This window comes from Oncorhynchus mykiss, chromosome 2 (assembly GCF_057628025.1).
Source record: "Oncorhynchus mykiss isolate SJ-2025 chromosome 2, ASM5762802v1, whole genome shotgun sequence".
NCBI lineage: Eukaryota > Metazoa > Chordata > Actinopteri > Salmoniformes > Salmonidae > Oncorhynchus > Oncorhynchus mykiss.
In genome coordinates, this window is record NC_143023.1 from 70059466 (window position 1) to 70076714 (window position 17249).

General features: G+C 42.5%; 2 protein-coding genes and 1 long non-coding RNA gene across 5 annotated transcripts; all 3 read right to left on the reverse strand.

Moving 5' to 3' along the window:
- Nucleotides 1–7011: 7011 nt before the first annotated feature.
- On the reverse strand, nucleotides 7012–7750 carry LOC149985213 (uncharacterized). Its single transcript, XR_016490400.1, has 2 exons — nucleotides 7477–7750; nucleotides 7012–7198 (listed from the first exon to the last, which is right to left on the reverse strand). It is a non-coding gene; the product is annotated as an uncharacterized LOC149985213 (long non-coding RNA).
- A 3076-nt stretch (nucleotides 7751–10826) lies between these two features.
- Nucleotides 10827–13353, reverse strand: LOC118941470 (uncharacterized). Of its 2 annotated transcripts, none has more exons than XM_036954645.2 (6): nucleotides 13135–13353; nucleotides 12754–12808; nucleotides 11897–12111; nucleotides 11451–11618; nucleotides 11218–11328; nucleotides 10827–11120 (listed from the first exon to the last, which is right to left on the reverse strand). In XM_036954645.2, the coding sequence occupies exons 1-6, from the start codon at nucleotides 13273–13275 to the stop codon at nucleotides 11007–11009; spliced, it is 804 nt and encodes a 267-aa protein (XP_036810540.1). In that variant the 5' UTR covers nucleotides 13276–13353; the 3' UTR covers nucleotides 10827–11006. The 2 variants fall into 2 exon arrangements, with proteins under 2 accessions (XP_036810540.1, XP_090062491.1); XM_090206365.1 differs by lacking the exon at nucleotides 13135–13353 and adding an exon at nucleotides 13056–13102.
- An 863-nt stretch (nucleotides 13354–14216) lies between these two features.
- On the reverse strand, nucleotides 14217–16758 carry zgc:158868 (SDR family oxidoreductase). 2 transcript variants are annotated; one of them, XM_021570364.3, is made up of 6 exons: nucleotides 16526–16758; nucleotides 16145–16199; nucleotides 15284–15498; nucleotides 14838–15005; nucleotides 14605–14715; nucleotides 14217–14507 (listed from the first exon to the last, which is right to left on the reverse strand). In XM_021570364.3, exons 1-6 carry the CDS (start codon nucleotides 16664–16666, stop codon nucleotides 14394–14396), a joined length of 804 nt encoding a protein of 267 aa, XP_021426039.1. In that variant the 5' UTR covers nucleotides 16667–16758; the 3' UTR covers nucleotides 14217–14393. The 2 variants fall into 2 exon arrangements, with proteins under 2 accessions (XP_021426039.1, XP_036810547.1); XM_036954652.2 differs by lacking the exon at nucleotides 16526–16758 and adding an exon at nucleotides 16447–16513.
- Between the last annotated feature and the right edge of the window lie 491 nt (nucleotides 16759–17249).

Here is a 17249-nt window from a genome sequence, read left to right on the forward strand (position 1 = left end):
TTCTTGGAGAGACTCCTTCCCCTCCAGGAGACTGTCAAACATGATGACAACACCACCCCAGCGGGTGTTGCTGGGCAGCTTCAATGTGGTACTCTTATTCTTCTCTTTGCTTGGTGAGGTAGATTGCTGCAATAACTTGATGACCCTTCACATACCTAACCATTTCCTTGGCTCTCTTGTAGAGTTTATCCATTGTTTTCAGTGCCATGATGTCCTTGAGGAGCAGATTCAATGCATGAGCAGCACAGCCAATAGGTGTAATGTGAGGGTAGGACTCCTCCACTGTAGACCAAGCAGCCTTCATGTTCGCAGCATTGTCTGTCACCATGGCAAATACCTTCTGTGGTCCAAGGTCATTGATGACTGCCTTCAGCTCATCTGCAATGTAGAGACTGGTGTGTCTGTTGTCCCTTGTGTCTGTGCTCTTGTAGAATACTGGTTGAGGGGTGGAGATGTAGTTAATTATTCCTTGCCTCCACCCATCAAACCACCCATCAGAGATGATTGCAATACTGTCTGATTTCTCTATGATTTGCTTGATCTTCACTTGAACTCTGCATTCAGCAAATGAGTAGATAAAGCATGTCTGGTTGAAGGGTTGTATGCTGGGTAAAGAACATTCAGAAATCTCTTCCAATACACATTGCCTGTGAGCATCAGAGGTGAACCAGTTGCATACACAGCTCGAGGAAGAGATTCATCAGCATTTCTCTGACTACGTTCCTCAATTGAGTCAAAAACTTCTGATTCCAGGAGGACCATGAGCTGTTGCTATCGATAAGGTTTCTGATTTATCATTTTCACTTCGAATGGAAGTAGAGGGACTTTTGTCAGACGTTGCGTGTTGTGAGCGTTGAGGGAACTTTATGCACTTGGCCAGTTGATTCTGTATCTTTGTTGCATTATTCACATATGACTTGGCACAGTATTTGCAAATGTACACAGCTTTTCCTTCTACATTAGCTGAAGTGAAATGTCTCCACACATCAGATTTTCCTGTAAAAATGAGAAAAACATTTGTAAAAAACCCCAGATACTATTTAATGTTCAGAAATAGTTAGATTAAACAACTCCTTCGAAAGATAAATGTTTTAAATGAAACATGCATGGGAACATGCATGAATTAACACTTCTCAGTAACAGGCTCAAGCAAGCTAAACCCCACCTGGTAGCAAAAACTAACTAGCAGAAATTGTTAACAAGTTAGAAATGAGTTAGCGATGGATCACGTGACCCTTGAACGAGATGGCCGCATGAACTAAGAGCTCCGCACAAGTAGTTTCCAATTCCTAATCTTACCTCCACTCCAAGTTCACACTCATTTAGCTTTAGCAAGAAAAAGTCATGGCGGCTACAAAAGGCGACATTTTTACCCGGACTCGAGTATTAGCGACGGAAAAAGCCTCCAAGAAGAAGCTAGCTTCAGAAAAAACTAGCGCCATTAGCCAGGAGCAAGAGAGCCCGCTCCCCCACGAGGCACAACGAATGCCAACCTCGCACTCTGTCGAAGACATCCTTTCTGAGTTGAGATCCCAACGTACAGAACTAAACACTAAATTAGATGTCATTAATTCTCAGCTCAGTGCGATAGGGGGCAAGGTGACAATCCTGGAAAACGCTTTGCCTGACATCAACAACAAGATAACCATAAACGCGGGGCGCCTGGACGAGGCAGAGGGGCGAATCCTATCCATGGAAAACTTATTGACAGATGCCATGGAAACAATAGCATATGCTAAAAAGAAAATCGAGCATCTGGAAGAGAAAACAGAGGACCTGGAAAACAGGGGGCGAAGGAATAATTGTGTTCTATTCAATCTGGGCGAAAAAGAAGAGGGAAACATGCCACTGATCCGCTACTTGCAAGACAAACTTCCCGAGTGGCTCCACCTGCCCACCGACAGGCCCATAGAACTCGAGAGAGCTCACCGAGCACTGAGGCCCCCACCAGCAGCCAGACAACCACCGCGCCCAATCACCATACGTTTCCTGAGATTCACCGACAAGGAACGAGTCCTACAGGCGGCGAAAAACAACACCATCACAGTGGGAAACGCCAAACTCGCTTTACACCAGGACCTGTCAGCTGGAATACGCCGAAAGCGCCGAGAATTTGACGAAGTGAAGAAATACTCCATTGACCGAGGCATCTTCAGGGGATTCAAATACCCAAACGAGCTCAGGATTCTTCACCAGGGAGCCTTGCGACACTTCAAAACTCCCGAAGAGGCAAAACGTTTTTTGAAAGACAATCCTGGCCAATGAGAAACAGACCAATGACTAAATGCGATTAATGCCATTACTAAAGGAGGTAAGACGACATATAGCCGATATCCAGAGATCCACCCCCTAAATGTCATTATAGCCGTCCAATTTATATTTATTGTCCTTTAACTGAGAGGGAGGGATGGGCTGTATAGCCTAACCTAGGCCTACTAATGTTTCAGCCTACTTTTATTTCCCTGTTTTTTTGTTGTTGCTATTATTACCTGGGGTTCCCTATGTCCCTTAGGGGAGGCATATGTAGGCTGGGCTATTGATTTTATTTTTCTCCCCTCTTTTACTGGGGTCTGGACGAGGGCAACTGTGTTATTTACTCAATGCGGGGTGGAGAGGATGAGGCATTTCTTTGGTGGGGAGAAGGAGACGTTGTGCGTTGCTAACTGTTCCCGGTTTTTGTTTTATTCGGAACACAGAATTGAGACTGAGCGGGGGGTAATAGATCCAACGGGATGTGTCGAGTTGTTTGGGAACTCGGCTGGGGTGTTCAGAGACTATTATTTTATGTACACCATTTATTTTCCTTTTATGTGAACGCAGCTGTAATTACTATCCACTTTTACCCAGCGATGACTTGCACTAAAGTTCGATTACTGCTCGATGACGATGACTAGTACCTTAAATCTATTGACATGGAACTGCCATGGTCTAGGGCATGCAATAAAACGAAAAAAGATACTATGTGCTCTAAAAAAGGAAAAAGCAGACATTGCGCTATTACAAGAGACACACCTCTGTGATGCTGAACATGCCAAACTCCGCAGAGCTTGGGTGGGACAGGTGTATTTCTCATCTTTCAAATCAAACAGTAGAGGCACAGCCATACTTATCCATAAAAATGTTCCATTCATAATTGACAAAAACATATCTGATCCGGAGGGGAGATTTATTTTGATAACTGGGTCACTATATGGTCAACCAATTACTATATTAAACATATACACGCCCCTAACACAGATACTCCTGCCTTCATGTCAAAAATTATAACCCTGTTCAATGAGCATTGTGTCTCCGTTGGCGTGGTGGCCGGAGATTTTAATTGTACCCTTAACCCAACCCTAGACAAATCATCTCAAGTCCCCACCACAAATCCTAGATCTGCAAAGATGTTGAACTCTCTTACTAAAGAGATGGGACTGATAGATATCTGGAGAGAGAATAATAGCTCATCTATGGACTATACATACTACTCTAATGTCCATAACACCTACTCCCGTATAGATTACATTTTTATCCCAAAGAGTTTCATAAATTCAGCCACATGTACAATCGGACCCATAGCACTTTCAGATCACGCCTTTGTCCACCTCTGCTTTGACCTCTGCAAAAACATCCCGAGGTCAAAGAGCTGGAAATTCAACACCTCCATGCTATCAAATGACGAGTTCCATACATTGGTAACTACATGGATAGACAACTACACACAAGACAATAAAGACTCTCCTGTTTCTCCGGCCACAATGTGGGACGCTGCTAAAGCCACAATAAGAGGTCATCTAATTGCAACAGCAGAGGACGAGGTCACATATGACCCAAAAAAGATCAATTTAACTTTTCATGATTTTTACTGCAAACTATATACCTCTGAGAGAAAACACACAGAGGCAGAACTCCACTCTTTCCTAGAGGGAATCTCGCTACCTAAACTATCAGAGACCGACCAGGAAGATCTCAACTCCCCCTTCACTCCTGAGGAGATCCTGGAGGCAATTACCTCCATGCCACCTAATAAGTCCCCAGGCCCAGATGGATTCCCCAGAGAGTTCTACAAAGCTTTTTGGCCCCAGCTCAGCCCTATCTTCATGCCAAGGCGCTGTACTGCAGCGCCAGCTGTGCCATCAGAGTCCTGGGTTCGCGCCCAGGCTCTGTCGTAACCGGCCGCGACCGGGAGGTCCGTGGGGCGACGCACAATTGGCCTAGCGTCGCCCGGGTTAGGGAGGGCTTGGTCGGTAGGGGTGTCCTTGTCTCATCGCGCACCAGCGACTCCTGTGGCGGGCTGGGCGCAGTGTACGCTAGCCAAGGTGGCCAGGTGCACGGTGTTTCCTCCGGCGCATTGGTGCGGCTGGCTTCCGGGTTGGATGTGCGCTGTGTTAAAGAAGCAGCGGCTTGGTTGGTTGTGTATCGGAGGACGCATGACTTTCAACTTTCGTCTCTCCCGAGCCCGTACGGGAGTTGTAGCGATGAGACAAGATAGTAGCTACTACACAATTGGATACTACGAAAATTGGGGAGAAAAAGGGGTAAAATTCAATAAATAAATAAATAAATAAATAAATTTAAAAAAAGAAAAGTTCAATATGGGCCCACATTTTATTAAATGGATCAAATCACTATACTCTCATCCAAATGCCATGGTGACTACTAATGGACTGAACTCTGACAGATTCCCTCTGGAACGGGGCACAAGACAAGGGTGCTCGCTGTCCCCGCTGCTCTACTTGTTGGGGGCGGAGCCTCTGGCAGAGCTGATAAGGAGCAATCCAAGTATTATGGGTGTTTCTGCAGGTGGCCTGCAGCACAAGATTTCGCTTTACGTGGATGATGTCTTGATCTACATATCCAACCCTGAGAAATCCCTCCCTCTCATTTTAGACACAATTGCTCAGTATGGCAAGTTTTCAGGTTATAAGATCAATTTTAACAAATCCACTGTCTGCCCTCTCAATATTACACTCACCAGCTCTATGAAGACACTTTGTCCTTTCCAATGGAAAACACACGGGTTTCAATACCTCGGGATCTTCATAACACCAGATCTGAATAGCCTTTTTAAGGAAAATTATCTTCCACTCCTGGATCGAATCAAGAACGATCTCCAAACCTGGATCTCCCTCCCAATTAGCTTAGTAGGAAGAATTAATGTAATCCGTATGAACGTCCTCCCTAGACTAAACTACTTATTTCAGATGCTCCCATGCTATCTCCCAGTGTCCTTCTTCAAAACAACTAACCAAAGCATCACCAAATTTATATGGGGCAATAAAAAACCTAGGATCAAGTTTTCCACTTTATCAAAACCTGAATCTAAAGGTGGTCTTGCCCTTCCCTCCCTTCAACTGTACTACTGGTCTGCCCAAATCCGCAACATGCTAACATGGATCACAAACAGACAAGAGTCAACGTGGATTCAGATAGAAGCCCAATCCTGTGGTTCATTGCTCTTAAGCTCAATTATATTCATTAATAACTTTAGTGAAGTGGGCAACATAGCCAAAACCTTTGCGATTTACAGCACCCTACTAGCGTGGAGGGACTGTAAGAAATATAGTAGGCAACCCAGACTTAGTATAGTAGGCAACCCAGACTTGCCAAAAGCCCTGAGGGATGCCAACTTTAATCTTTGGCATACTCTAGGAATCAGGACCTTTTCAGACCTATTTCATCAGAAAACCACTACACTGAAATCCTTTCAAGAGCTCTGCAGTGAATTCGATGTGCCAAGATCCCATTTCTTTAAATATCTTCAAATTAGACATGTAATTTCCTCATTTACCTCCAAGAGGAGGTTTAGAACTCAGTTGAATGAAGTTGAAACCCTTCTTGTCACAGCACAATCCATTAAAGGCTAAATATCTTACATCTATAGACTCCTTTCTGAGAAAGGAAGCTCCTCCTTTACTCCTTTGAAAATAATCTGGGAAAAGGACCTTGGTCTGACTATCAGTAATGAGTTATGGGCGGAGGTTTGCGACAGGGTATACTGCTCCTCTACCAGTGTAAAAATGAAAGAATCTAATTACAAATTTGTGTACAAATTTTATTATACTCCTTTGAGACTCCATAGAATGAAAACATATATGTCTCCTAACTGTAAAAGATGTACCTCTGAAAGTGGAACCTATATGCATGTATTTTGGAGCTGTAGGGAGATTGCCAGATTCTGGCAATCTGTACATACTGCTGCACAGAAAATACTAGATGTACAGTTTGATATGACCCCGTGTATCTATCTTCTTAATGCCCAGCAGGACTTTGTTCTTGATCCTGACAGAGAAAATTTGCTTATGACTATTACATACTTTGCTAAGAAATGTATTCTTCTATTGTGGGCCTCTAATACCCCTCCTACATTTAAAATGTGGATTGACCAGATTGTTGACTTTCTTCCTCTTGAAAAGCTCACTTATGACCTCCACAAGAGACAGCCCAAGTTTGATAGACTCTGGTCTCCACTATTCAACTATATTTCAAACTGGACAGAGTGAACGGGGTGACTAGGGAAATGCGCAGATACATGTTGTGTAAGGTACTGTAAAACCTAAAAACAAACTATTGGACCGTCGTCTCAGCGAATGCTTGAAATAGCTGATAAGAACCTTGATAGTGCTGCTGCAAGTGTTATGTTTTTTTATTTTTATTATTATTATTATTTTTTAATTTAGTTTGAGTACGTGTGTGTGTGTATGTATATGTGCGTATGTATGTACGTACGTACGTACGTGTGTATGTATGTATGTATGTACCAAGGAAAATGTATAGATTAAAATAAATGCTTTTATTTGACTTTATCATTCATTTTAATTGTATTTTTATTTTTTCAAAAGTATTATTTTTTTATTTTGTATTTTTTTAAAGCCTGTCACATCTGTGAATGTGGAATGCGTTCTGTTGGTTGATTGAAAAACAAGAAAACTTAATAAAACTTTAAATTGAAAAAAAAAAAAAAAAAGAAAAGAGTTAGCCACTTTATCAAGGCGAGAACCAAATGCAGACACAGGAGGCAGATGGTTGGAGTCTTACAATGTTTATTAATCCAAAGGGGTAGGCAAGACAATGGTCATGGACAGGCAAAAAGGGCAAAACCAGATCAGAGTCCAGGAGGTACAGAGCGGCAGACAGGCTCGTGGTCAAGGCAGGCAGAATGGTCAGGCAGGCAGGTACAAAGTCCAGAAACAGGCAAGGGTCAAAACTGTGAGGACTAGAAAAAGGAGAATGTCAAAAGCAGGAGAACAGGAAAACCTCTGGTTGATTTGGAAACATACAAGACAAACTGGCACAGAGAGACAGGAAACACAGGGATAAATACACTGGGGAAAATAAACAACACCTGGAGGGGGTGGAGACAATCACAAGGACAGGTGAAACAGATCAGGGTGTGACACATTTTGCTGTAGGTTTGTATTTACTAGTTAACAAAAAATCATGTATGTCACAAAAAATATATTCACCCCACCCTGTATTGTAATCAAAACTTACCAGAAAGCATGTAGTCATTGGTTCAAACAGTGTAGTAGTGTGGGCTCAATAGCATCTCATTAGTGTGCAAGATCTTGAGAATCAGCTGTACACGTGATTCCATTGAATTGGAGATAGTTTAACCTAAATTTGCCACAAGACCTAGAATTGCCTTATGTGTATCCCACAAAAAAGGTTCACTGTTATAAGCATTTTTTTTGATGAATTTAAGCAACATTCCCAAAATTCCGGGGCTTAACTTCCTATAGAAAAATGTTCGGAAAGATTATCACACCCAGGGCCCTGAGTTTAGTGACGAGCAGGGATGTTGTGCTGCCGGAGTGTGAGGTAGCATTTTCAAGTTGAGAATACAACAGGTAAAAATATTTATATAATATTTCCATATAATAACTCCATATTATATAATAATATTCAATAGGCTGATCGAGAATTTTTTTGGCGCTCCCGCATTTAAAAAAAAATAGTACTACTGTCATGAATCCCGCCGAAGTTGGCTCCCCCGCCTGTTCGGGTGGTGCTCGGCGGTCGTCGTCACCGATCCCTTTTCCTTTTCGGTTAGTTTTGTCTCATTTGTTACACCTGTTCCTATTTTATGTGTGCTTGATTTGCTTCCCTATTTAGCGTGTGGAACCCGCCCCTTTGTTGTGCGGGATTAATTTTTATTTTATTTTTTTTTGTTCACGGTGTGTCGTTGGACCTTGTTACCCGTTGTTTTGGGTTGGTCAGTGGTTTGCGCATTTCATTTTGGTGCCGCATTAAAGTGCATATTTCCCCTGGACTTCTCTGCGCCTGATTCCTCGCTACACACCTATCCAGCCGTGACAACTACTCCACTGGTGACGAGTTTAGAGGGCACTAACCTAGCTTCCTATCCAGGAGCGATAGTTGACTTTCTTGGTCTCAGGCAAATTATACACACACTGTTATCATTTGATCAAGGAATCAATAGGCTTGCAAAACAGAAAAAGTTCAAGGTCTTGATTGGTTGATGGCTGTAAGTAACCTAAAACAAACATTCCACAGCTGAACCACGGAATGATCCAGGATTATTTATTTTTTTGAACATGGTAGAGGCGGGAAGCTGACCCTACAAGTAATGGTGCATAATACTATCTTCAGATACAGTTTTCATGGATACAAAACAGATTCCCTTAGACATAGCACAGATTCCCTGGGTGAGAGATTCCTTTCTGAATGTTAGTTTGTTCATGTGGGAGGTTGGAAGACAGGCGGTCACCCTTTCTCTTCCATGAAAGCCCTCCTAATATAGAGAAACTCGGCCAAAAACAATTGGACAACGAGAGTGCAACACCGAAAGTCGGGGGGAGGTGGGGCACTGTCAGTCCAGTTTCTTCCACTGGCCGATTCCAACTGGAATATCCAAGGCTGGCTCAGAACCACCCAAAACCAGTGAGCTAATGATTAAACAACAGGACCGTGGGACAGAAAAACAGTCACATTTTTCAGTTGCCACCTAGTTAACACAGTAAAATGGAAAGCCATAACAAAGTGTAGGGCTTGGGTTTAAACACCCCCAGGGTTAAATGCTCCCCTCCTAGAATGTTAGACATTTATTTTCAATACTTTCCCTGGATGACACTTGTCTAACTAAAAATGTCATTTGTCTCATATAAACTTTTTTTGTCACTCCAACAAAATGATTTTGGGGCACACTGATCTAATATTTTGTCATTTAGAAAAAGTTCTATATATCATCTAATGAAGTTAGATCTATAAACTTTATATATATATATATACACACTACCATTTAAAAGTTTGGGGTCACTTAGAAATGTCCTTGTTTTTGTCCATTAAAATAACATCAAATTGATAGTGTAGACATTGTTAATGTTGTAAATTATTATTGTAGCTGGAAATGGCAGATTGTTTTATGGAATATCTACATAGGTGTACAGAGGCCCATTATCAGCAACCATCACTCCTGTGTTCAATGGCATGTTGTGTTAGCTAATCCAAATGTATAATTTTAAAAGGCTACGTGATCATTAGAAAACCCTTCTGCAATTATATTAGCACAGCTGAAAACTGTTATGCTGATTAAAGAAGCAATAACACTGGCCTTCTTTAGACTAGTTGAGTATCTGGAGCATCAGCATTTGTGGGTTCGATTACAGGCTCAAAATGGCCAGAAACGTACTTTCTTCTGAAACTCGTCCGTCTATTCTTGTTCTGAGAAATGAAGGCTATTCCATACGAGAAATTGCAAAGAAACTGAAGATCCCGTACAACGATGTATACTACTCCCTTCACAGAACAGAGCAAACTGTCTCTAACCAGAATAGAAAGAGGAGTGGGAGGCCCTGGTGCACAACTGAGCAAGAGGACAAGTACATTAGAGTGTCTAGTTTGAGAAACAGATGCCTCACAAGTCCTCAACTGGCAGCTTCATTAAATAGTACCTGCAAAACACCAGTCTTAACGTCAACAGTGAAGAGGCGACTCCGGGATACTGGCCTTCTAGGCAGAGTTGCAAAGAAAAAGCCATATCTCAGACTGGCCAATAAAAATAAAATATTAAGATGGGCAAAAGAACACAGACACTGGACAGAGGAACTCTACCTAGAAGGCCAGCATCCTGGAGTTGCCTCTTTACTGTTGACGTTGAGACTGGTGTTTTGCGGGTACTATTTAATGAAGCTGCCAGTTGAGGACTTTTGTTTCTTCTGAGGCGTCTGTTTCTCAAACTAGACACTCTAATGTACTTGTCCTCTTGCTCAGTTGTGCACTGGGGTCTCCCACTCCTCTTTCTATTCTGGTTAGAGCCAGTTTGCTCTGTTCTGTGATGGGAGTAGTACCCAGTGTTGTACACAGCGTTGTACGAGGAGTAGGGGTGTCGATAAATCAACATAAAAAAAAATAATGCAAATATGTCAATCTGCATCACCTCTTTATGTTTCCATCATCTGTCTTTCACCCATCCCCACTGGGCACACACTCGTTGAATCAACGTTGTTTCCACGTCATTTCAATGACATTATGTTGAATCAACGTGGAATCGATGTTGAATTGAGCGGTTAGTCCTTCCATATTTTCCTCTGTTTTTCGTTTCATTCTGCCACTGATCTAATGTGATAGAGTGATGCCCATCACAGGGACAGTTGCAGGAAAACACACATCTATTTCCATTATGCTCAACTTTAGGATGGCTCATCATTTTGCCCATTAGTTTAACAGTTCTTATATAGTCATAACGAGTGCATCTTTTGGATAAGTCCTACAAAGTAAAGTGACAAGTTATTGTATGAACAAATATGATAAATGCTGTTGGCACATTTTGTTTTGTGTCCCGAATAATGATAAACTGTTTTTAGAGGATTACAAATGATCAATGAGAGTCTTGCAGTCAGTTTATTGAGTTAAGAAATTGAATCCGAATGAAAAATGAAATTACAGATTACAAACTCGCCTTTAGGAAGACAAAAAAACATTCAGTCATACTAAGAGATTTTTCACAGAACTCAGAAGTCTAAGTCTATTGGTCCCAGAGACTGGACCATTGGCCTGGAACATCACCATGGGATACCATTCCCTTCCCAGTCCATAAGGCTGCCATTGTGCTTCTCTGTGAGGGTTGACATCACATGCAGAATGCCTTTGGCACTGTCCTCAGTCGTCACCGGTGCCTGTCGAACAGAAACCCATCACAGACAAACAGTTTTAGATCTGTGCCATTCTGCTATGACTCTAGTCCTACCTCTAGTCCTACCTCATTCTACTCACATTTGGGCCTCCCATGTCAGTTTTCACCCAGCCAGGGTGAATGGCCATGACCAGAATCCCATCCCTCTGGAAGTCCTCTGCCAGGCAACATGTCAGCATGTTCAGTGCTGCCTAGTGGAGAATAGGACAAAATAAATCACTTTATCCACATCTTCCTTATTCAGCATGTTCCACTACCAGCCAGAAGAGTGTTAAGGATCAAATTAGAAGTAGGCCTACTGATGGTGGCATACCTTGCTGGCTCTGTAAGGATACATAGGGGCCATGGAGAAAGTCTCACGACACTTCTCAACCGAGGACAGCAGAGTGGAGATGTTGATGATGGCTGCCCTGCTACAGGACATCCCTGTTGTCACAGGACCTGATTGGTCAGCTGCCTTCTGCAGGTATGACCTGAACTCCTGCAAGAAAGGACAGATAAAGAAGTCATTTTCTTAATCTCAGTGTCAATACATCAAAGATCTGGATCTTGTAACTTTTTCATACACCTTTGCCCTTTAGGAATTGATCCCCCCCAAAAATGTGTAGCATGTATTCATTGAGAGATTTATAGAGAGCAGAGAACTCAAAGTACAACTTAACAACATTCCTGAGAAGGGAGTAAGTAAACAATGAAACAGTAAAACAAAAGCCTAGTCTTCTGAAGCACTTCATGTAATAGTGCATGTACAGTATCGACCTTAGCGATGAGCATGGGTCCCACTGCGTTGGTGACAAACAAATCCACCATCTCCTTCTTGCCCGTCACTGCCAGTGTGCCAGAGGGGTTATCCCCGTTGTTCACGGCAGAGCCATTAATGGCAGCGTTGTTAATGATCAGATTCAGGCTGCCGTCAATCAGTTTATCACCGACTACCCTGGAGGCCTCGGATATACTGACTGGGTCTGCAACGTCTGTCAACACAACATTTTTTAAATGTAGACGTTTAGGAAGGAAGTATAGCTCACTCTGCTCTTGTTGTCACCCTATAAGAAATACATTTTTTTGCACCAAGTTGTCTCTTGTGTTATCTCTGTGTGTAAGGGAGTGCGTAACTGGCGGCAGGGAGGTTAGGCGCAGGAGAGCAAAACTGGGTAATCAACGGAGCAGTTTTTTTCATAAAACCACCGGAACCAGAACAACAAACAAATAGGTACAAAACCCGTTGCGCACCAGAGAAAATGTGCACATGCACTTACAATAAACAATTCCGCACAAAGACATGGGGGGAACAGAGGGTTAAATACACAACATGTAATGAGGGAAATGAGACCAGGTGTGTTGGAAGACAAGACAAAACAAAAGGAAAATGAAAAGTGGATCGATGATGGCTAGAAGACCGCCGAGCGCCGCCCGAACAAGGAGAGGAACCGACTTCGGTGGAAGTCGTGACACTGTGTATTTTTATGGCAGGTCACAATATGCAAAATATAAGCCTCAACATGGGACATTTGGGCTATTGGACATTTTATTTTACAACATGTTCATTGAAATTGCAATAGAGGTAAACATTTGTTTTAGTGTTTTCATAAAGCCAAAGTAGCAGAAACCCTTACCCAATCTCACAATAGTGAGCAGTTGGGGATGCCTCTGCGCCAGCTCCTTCAGTGCCTTGAAGAAGGAGCAAATGTGTTGGGTCAGGGCAGGCTAAATTCTAGGATCTTGATTCACTCCAACAATTTCCATAGAGAATTAAGTGCATATACAAAGTCACGTGCTAATGAATCTTTCCAATTCAAATACACAACAAATGTACAGTACTTAATGAGAGAATCTACGTATTATATTTAACTCAAATATCTTGCTACATAAAACAGAAACCATGCTCAGTTTTCTATTGTTGCCAACCTCTACATACTCTGTGCCATGCATTAGGCTCTGGAGCTCTCTGATACTTTGCTACTTTCTGTAAACTGGCCTTAGAGGCTGTGGACTACCTGAGCTCCATATAGATCTCGACACCCGGCAAAGATCTGGGCTGGAGCACTGGTGGACTCTGCCAGCTGACGAACTAGCTCTAGACCGATTCCCCGGTTAGACCCTGTCACCAGAACACTGCCTCCTATCCTAGCCGCCATAGTCGCTGTCTGCCTATTGAATTAATTTATCCCACACTGACACTGTCCTTATGATTATGTGTAATGTATGTGCGGGGGGGAACAGTATTTAGAGTTCATAGTTAATCTTCACCTATGTTAATGTTTAATCTGCATGGGCTGCACCTTAGTACTAGCGTCATCCCATTTCACAAATAATGCCCTGCACACTCACTATTCAGCAAGCATTTGGACAACAGACTCTTTAGGGCAAGACCAGTAGGAAACAAAAGATTGACAATTACCAGGAAAACGGTAGTTGTGAAATACATAAAATATTTATTTTATACTGAACAAAAATAGAAACACAAAATGTGTTGGTCCCATGTTTCATGAGCTGAAACATAAGATCCCAAAAATGTTCCATCTCAAATTGTGTGCACAAATTTGTTTACATCCCTGTTATTGAGCATTTCTCCTATGCCAAGATAATCCATCCACTTGACAGGTGTGGCATATCAAGAAGCTGATTAAACAGCATGATCATTACACAGATGCACCTTGTGCTGGGGACAATAAAAGGCCACTCTAAAATGTGCAGTTGTGTCACACAACACAATGCCACAGATGTCAGAAGTTGAGGGAGCCTGCAATTTTTTTATTTTTTAAATATTTTTTTAACCTTTATTTAACTAGGCAAGTCAAGTGAACAAATTCTTATTTTCAATGACGGCGTAGTGGCTTAACTGCCTGTTCAGGGGCAGAACGACCAATTTGTACCTTCTCAGCTCAGTGATTTGAACTTGCAACCTTCTGGTTACTAGTCCAACACTCTAACCACTAGGCTACCCTGCATGCTGACTGGAGGAATGTTGCCAGATAATGATTTTGTATGAACAAATATGATAAATGCTGTTGGCACATTTTGTTTTGTGTCCCGAATAATGATAAACTGTTTTTAGAGGATTACAAATGATCAATGAGAGTCTTGCAGTCAGTTTATTGAGTTAAGAAATTGAATCCGAATGAAAAATGAAATTACAGATTACAAACTCGCCTTTAGGAAGACAAAAAAACATTCAGTCATACTAAGAGATTTTTCACAGAACTCAGAAGTCTAAGTCTATTGGTCCCAGAGACTGGACCATTGGCCTGGAACATCACCATGGGATACCATTCCCTTCCCAGTCCATAAGGCTGCCATTGTGCTTCTCTGTGAGGGTTGACATCACATGCAGAATGCCTTTGGCACTGTCCTCAGTCGTCACCGGTGCCTGTCGAACAGAAACCCATCACAGACAAACAGTTTTAGATCTGTGCCATTCTGCTATGACTCTAGTCCTACCTCTAGTCCTACCTCATTCTACTCACATTTGGGCCTCCCATGTCAGTTTTCACCCAGCCAGGGTGAATGGCCATGACCAGAATCCCATCCCTCTGGAAGTCCTCTGCCAGGCAACATGTCAGCATGTTCAGTGCTGCCTAGTGGAGAATAGGACAAAATAAATCACTTTATCCACATCTTCCTTATTCAGCATGTTCCACTACCAGCCAGAAGAGTGTTAAGGATCAAATTAGAAGTAGGCCTACTGATGGTGGCATACCTTGCTGGCTCTGTAAGGATACATAGGGGCCATGGAGAAAGTCTCACGACACTTCTCAACCGAGGACAGCAGAGTGGAGATGTTGATGATGGCTGCCCTGCTACAGGACATCCCTGTTGTCACAGGACCTGATTGGTCAGCTGCCTTCTGCAGGTATGACCTGAACTCCTGCAAGAAAGGACAGATAAAGAAGTCATTTTCTTAATCTCAGTGTCAATACATCAAAGATCTGGATCTTGTAACTTTTTCATACACCTTTGCCCTTTAGGAATTGATCCCCCCCAAAAATGTGTCGCATGTATTCATTGAGAGATTTATAGAGAGCAGAGAACTCAAAGTACAACTTAACAACATTCCTGAGAAGGGAGTAAGTAAACAATGAAACAGTAAAACAAAAGCCTAGTCTTCTGAAGCACTTCATGTAATAGTGCATGTACAGTATCGACCTTAGCGATGAGCATGGGTCCCACTGCGTTGGTGACAAACAAATCCACCATCTCCTTCTTGCCCGTCACTGCCAGTGTGCCAGGGGGGTTATTCCCGTTGTTCACGGCAGAGCCATTAATGGCAGCGTTGTTAATGATCAGATTCAGGCTGCCGTCAATCAGTTTATCACCGACTACCCTGGAGGCCTCGGATATACTGACTGGGTCTGCAACGTCTGTCAACACAACATTTTTTAAATGTAGACGTTTAGGAAGGAAGTATAGCTCACTCTGCTCTTGTTGTCACCCTATAAGAAATACATTTTTTGCACCAAGTTGTCTCTTGTGTTATCTCTGTGTGTAAGGGAGTGCGTAACTGGCGTTAGGCGCAGGAAGTTAGGCGCAGGAGAGCAAAACTGGGTAATCAACGGAGCAGTTTTTTTCATAAAACCACCGGAACCAGAACAACAAACAAATAGGTACAAAACCCGTTGTGCACCAGAGAAAATGTGCACATGCACTTACAATAAACAATTCCGCACAAAGACATGGGGGGAACAGAGGGTTAAATACACAACATGTAATGAGGGAAATGAGACCAGGTGTGTTGGAAGACAAGACAAAACAAAAGGAAAATGAAAAGTGGATCGATGATGGCTAGAAGACCGCCGAGCGCCGCCCGAACAAGGAGAGGAACCGACTTCGGTGGAAGTCGTGACACTGTGTATTTTTATGGCAGGTCACAATATGCAAAATATAAGCCTCAACATGGGACATTTGGGCTATTGGACATTTTATTTTACAACATGTTCATTGAAATTGCAATAGAGGTAAACATTTGTTTTTGTGTTTTCATAAAGCCAAAGTAGCAGAAACCCTTACCCAATCTCACAATAGTGAGCAGTTGGGGATGCCTCTGCGCCAGCTCCTTCAGTGCCTTGAAGAAGGAGCAAATGTGTTGGGTCAGGGCAGGCTAAATTCTAGGATCTTGATTCACTCCAACAATTTCCATAGAGAATTAAGTGGATATACAAAGTCACGTGCTAATGAATCTTTCCAATTCAAATACACAACAAATGTACAGTACTTAATGAGAGAATCTACGTATTATATTTAACTCAAATATCTTGCTACATAAAACAGAAACCATGCTCAGTTTTCTATTGTTGCCAACCTCTACATACTCTGTGCCATGCATTAGGCTCTGGAGCTCTCTGATACTTTGCTACTTTCTGTAAACTGGCCTTAGAGGCTGTGGACTACCTGAGCTCCATATAGATCTCGACACGCGGCAAAGATCTGGGCTGGAGCACTGGTGGACTCTGCCAGCTGACGGACTAGCTCTAGACCGATTCCCCGGTTAGACCCTGTCACCAGAACACTGCCTCCTATCCTAGCCGCCATAGTCGCTGTCTGCCTATTGAATTAATTTATCCCACACTGACACTGTCCTTATGATTATGTGTAATGTATGTGCGGGGGGGAACAGTATTTAGAGTTCATAGTTAATCTTCACCTATGTTAATGTTTAATCTGCATGGGCTGCACCTTAGTACCAGCGTCATCCCATTTCACAAATAATGCCCTGCACACTCACTATTCAGCAAGCATTTGGACAACAGACTCTTTAGGGCAAGACCAGTAGGAAACGAAAGATTGACAATTACCAGGAAAACGGTAGTTGTGAAATACATACAATATTTATCTTATACTGAACAAAAATAGAAACACAAAATGTGTTGGTCCCATGTTTCATGAGCTGAAACATAAGATCCCAGAAATGTTCCATCTCAAATTGTGTGCACAAATTTGTTTACATCCCTGTTATTGACCATTTCTCCTATGCCAAGATAATCCATCCACTTGACAGGTGGCATATCAAGAAGCTGATTAAACAGCATGATCATTACACAGGTGCACCTTGTGCTGGGGACAATAAAAGGCCACTAAAATGTGCAGTTGTGTCACACAACACAATGCCACAGAT

Excerpts from the sequence above, each read along its gene's own strand:
- LOC118941470 (XM_036954645.2), bottom strand. The coding sequence starts at position 13,275 with ATGGCGGCTAGGATAGGAGGCAGTGTTCTGGTGACAGGGTCTAACCGG. Across the intron at positions 11,329-11,450 it reads ATCCTTACAGAGCCAGCAAG|GCAGCACTGAACATGCTGAC; the intron begins GTATGCCACCAT and ends ATTCTCCACTAG. Across the intron at positions 11,121-11,217 it reads CTGACATGGGAGGCCCAAAT|GCACCGGTGACGACTGAGGA; the intron begins GTGAGTAGAATG and ends TCTGTTCGACAG.
- zgc:158868 (XM_021570364.3), bottom strand. The coding sequence starts at position 16,666 with ATGGCGGCTAGGATAGGAGGCAGTGTTCTGGTGACAGGGTCTAACCGG. Across the intron at positions 16,200-16,525 it reads GAGATCTATATGGAGCTCAG|GCACTGAAGGAGCTGGCGCA; the intron begins GTAGTCCACAGC and ends TCCTTCTTCAAG. Across the intron at positions 15,006-15,283 it reads GACCCATGCTCATCGCTAAG|GAGTTCAGGTCATACCTGCA; the intron begins GTCGATACTGTA and ends CCTTTCTTGCAG.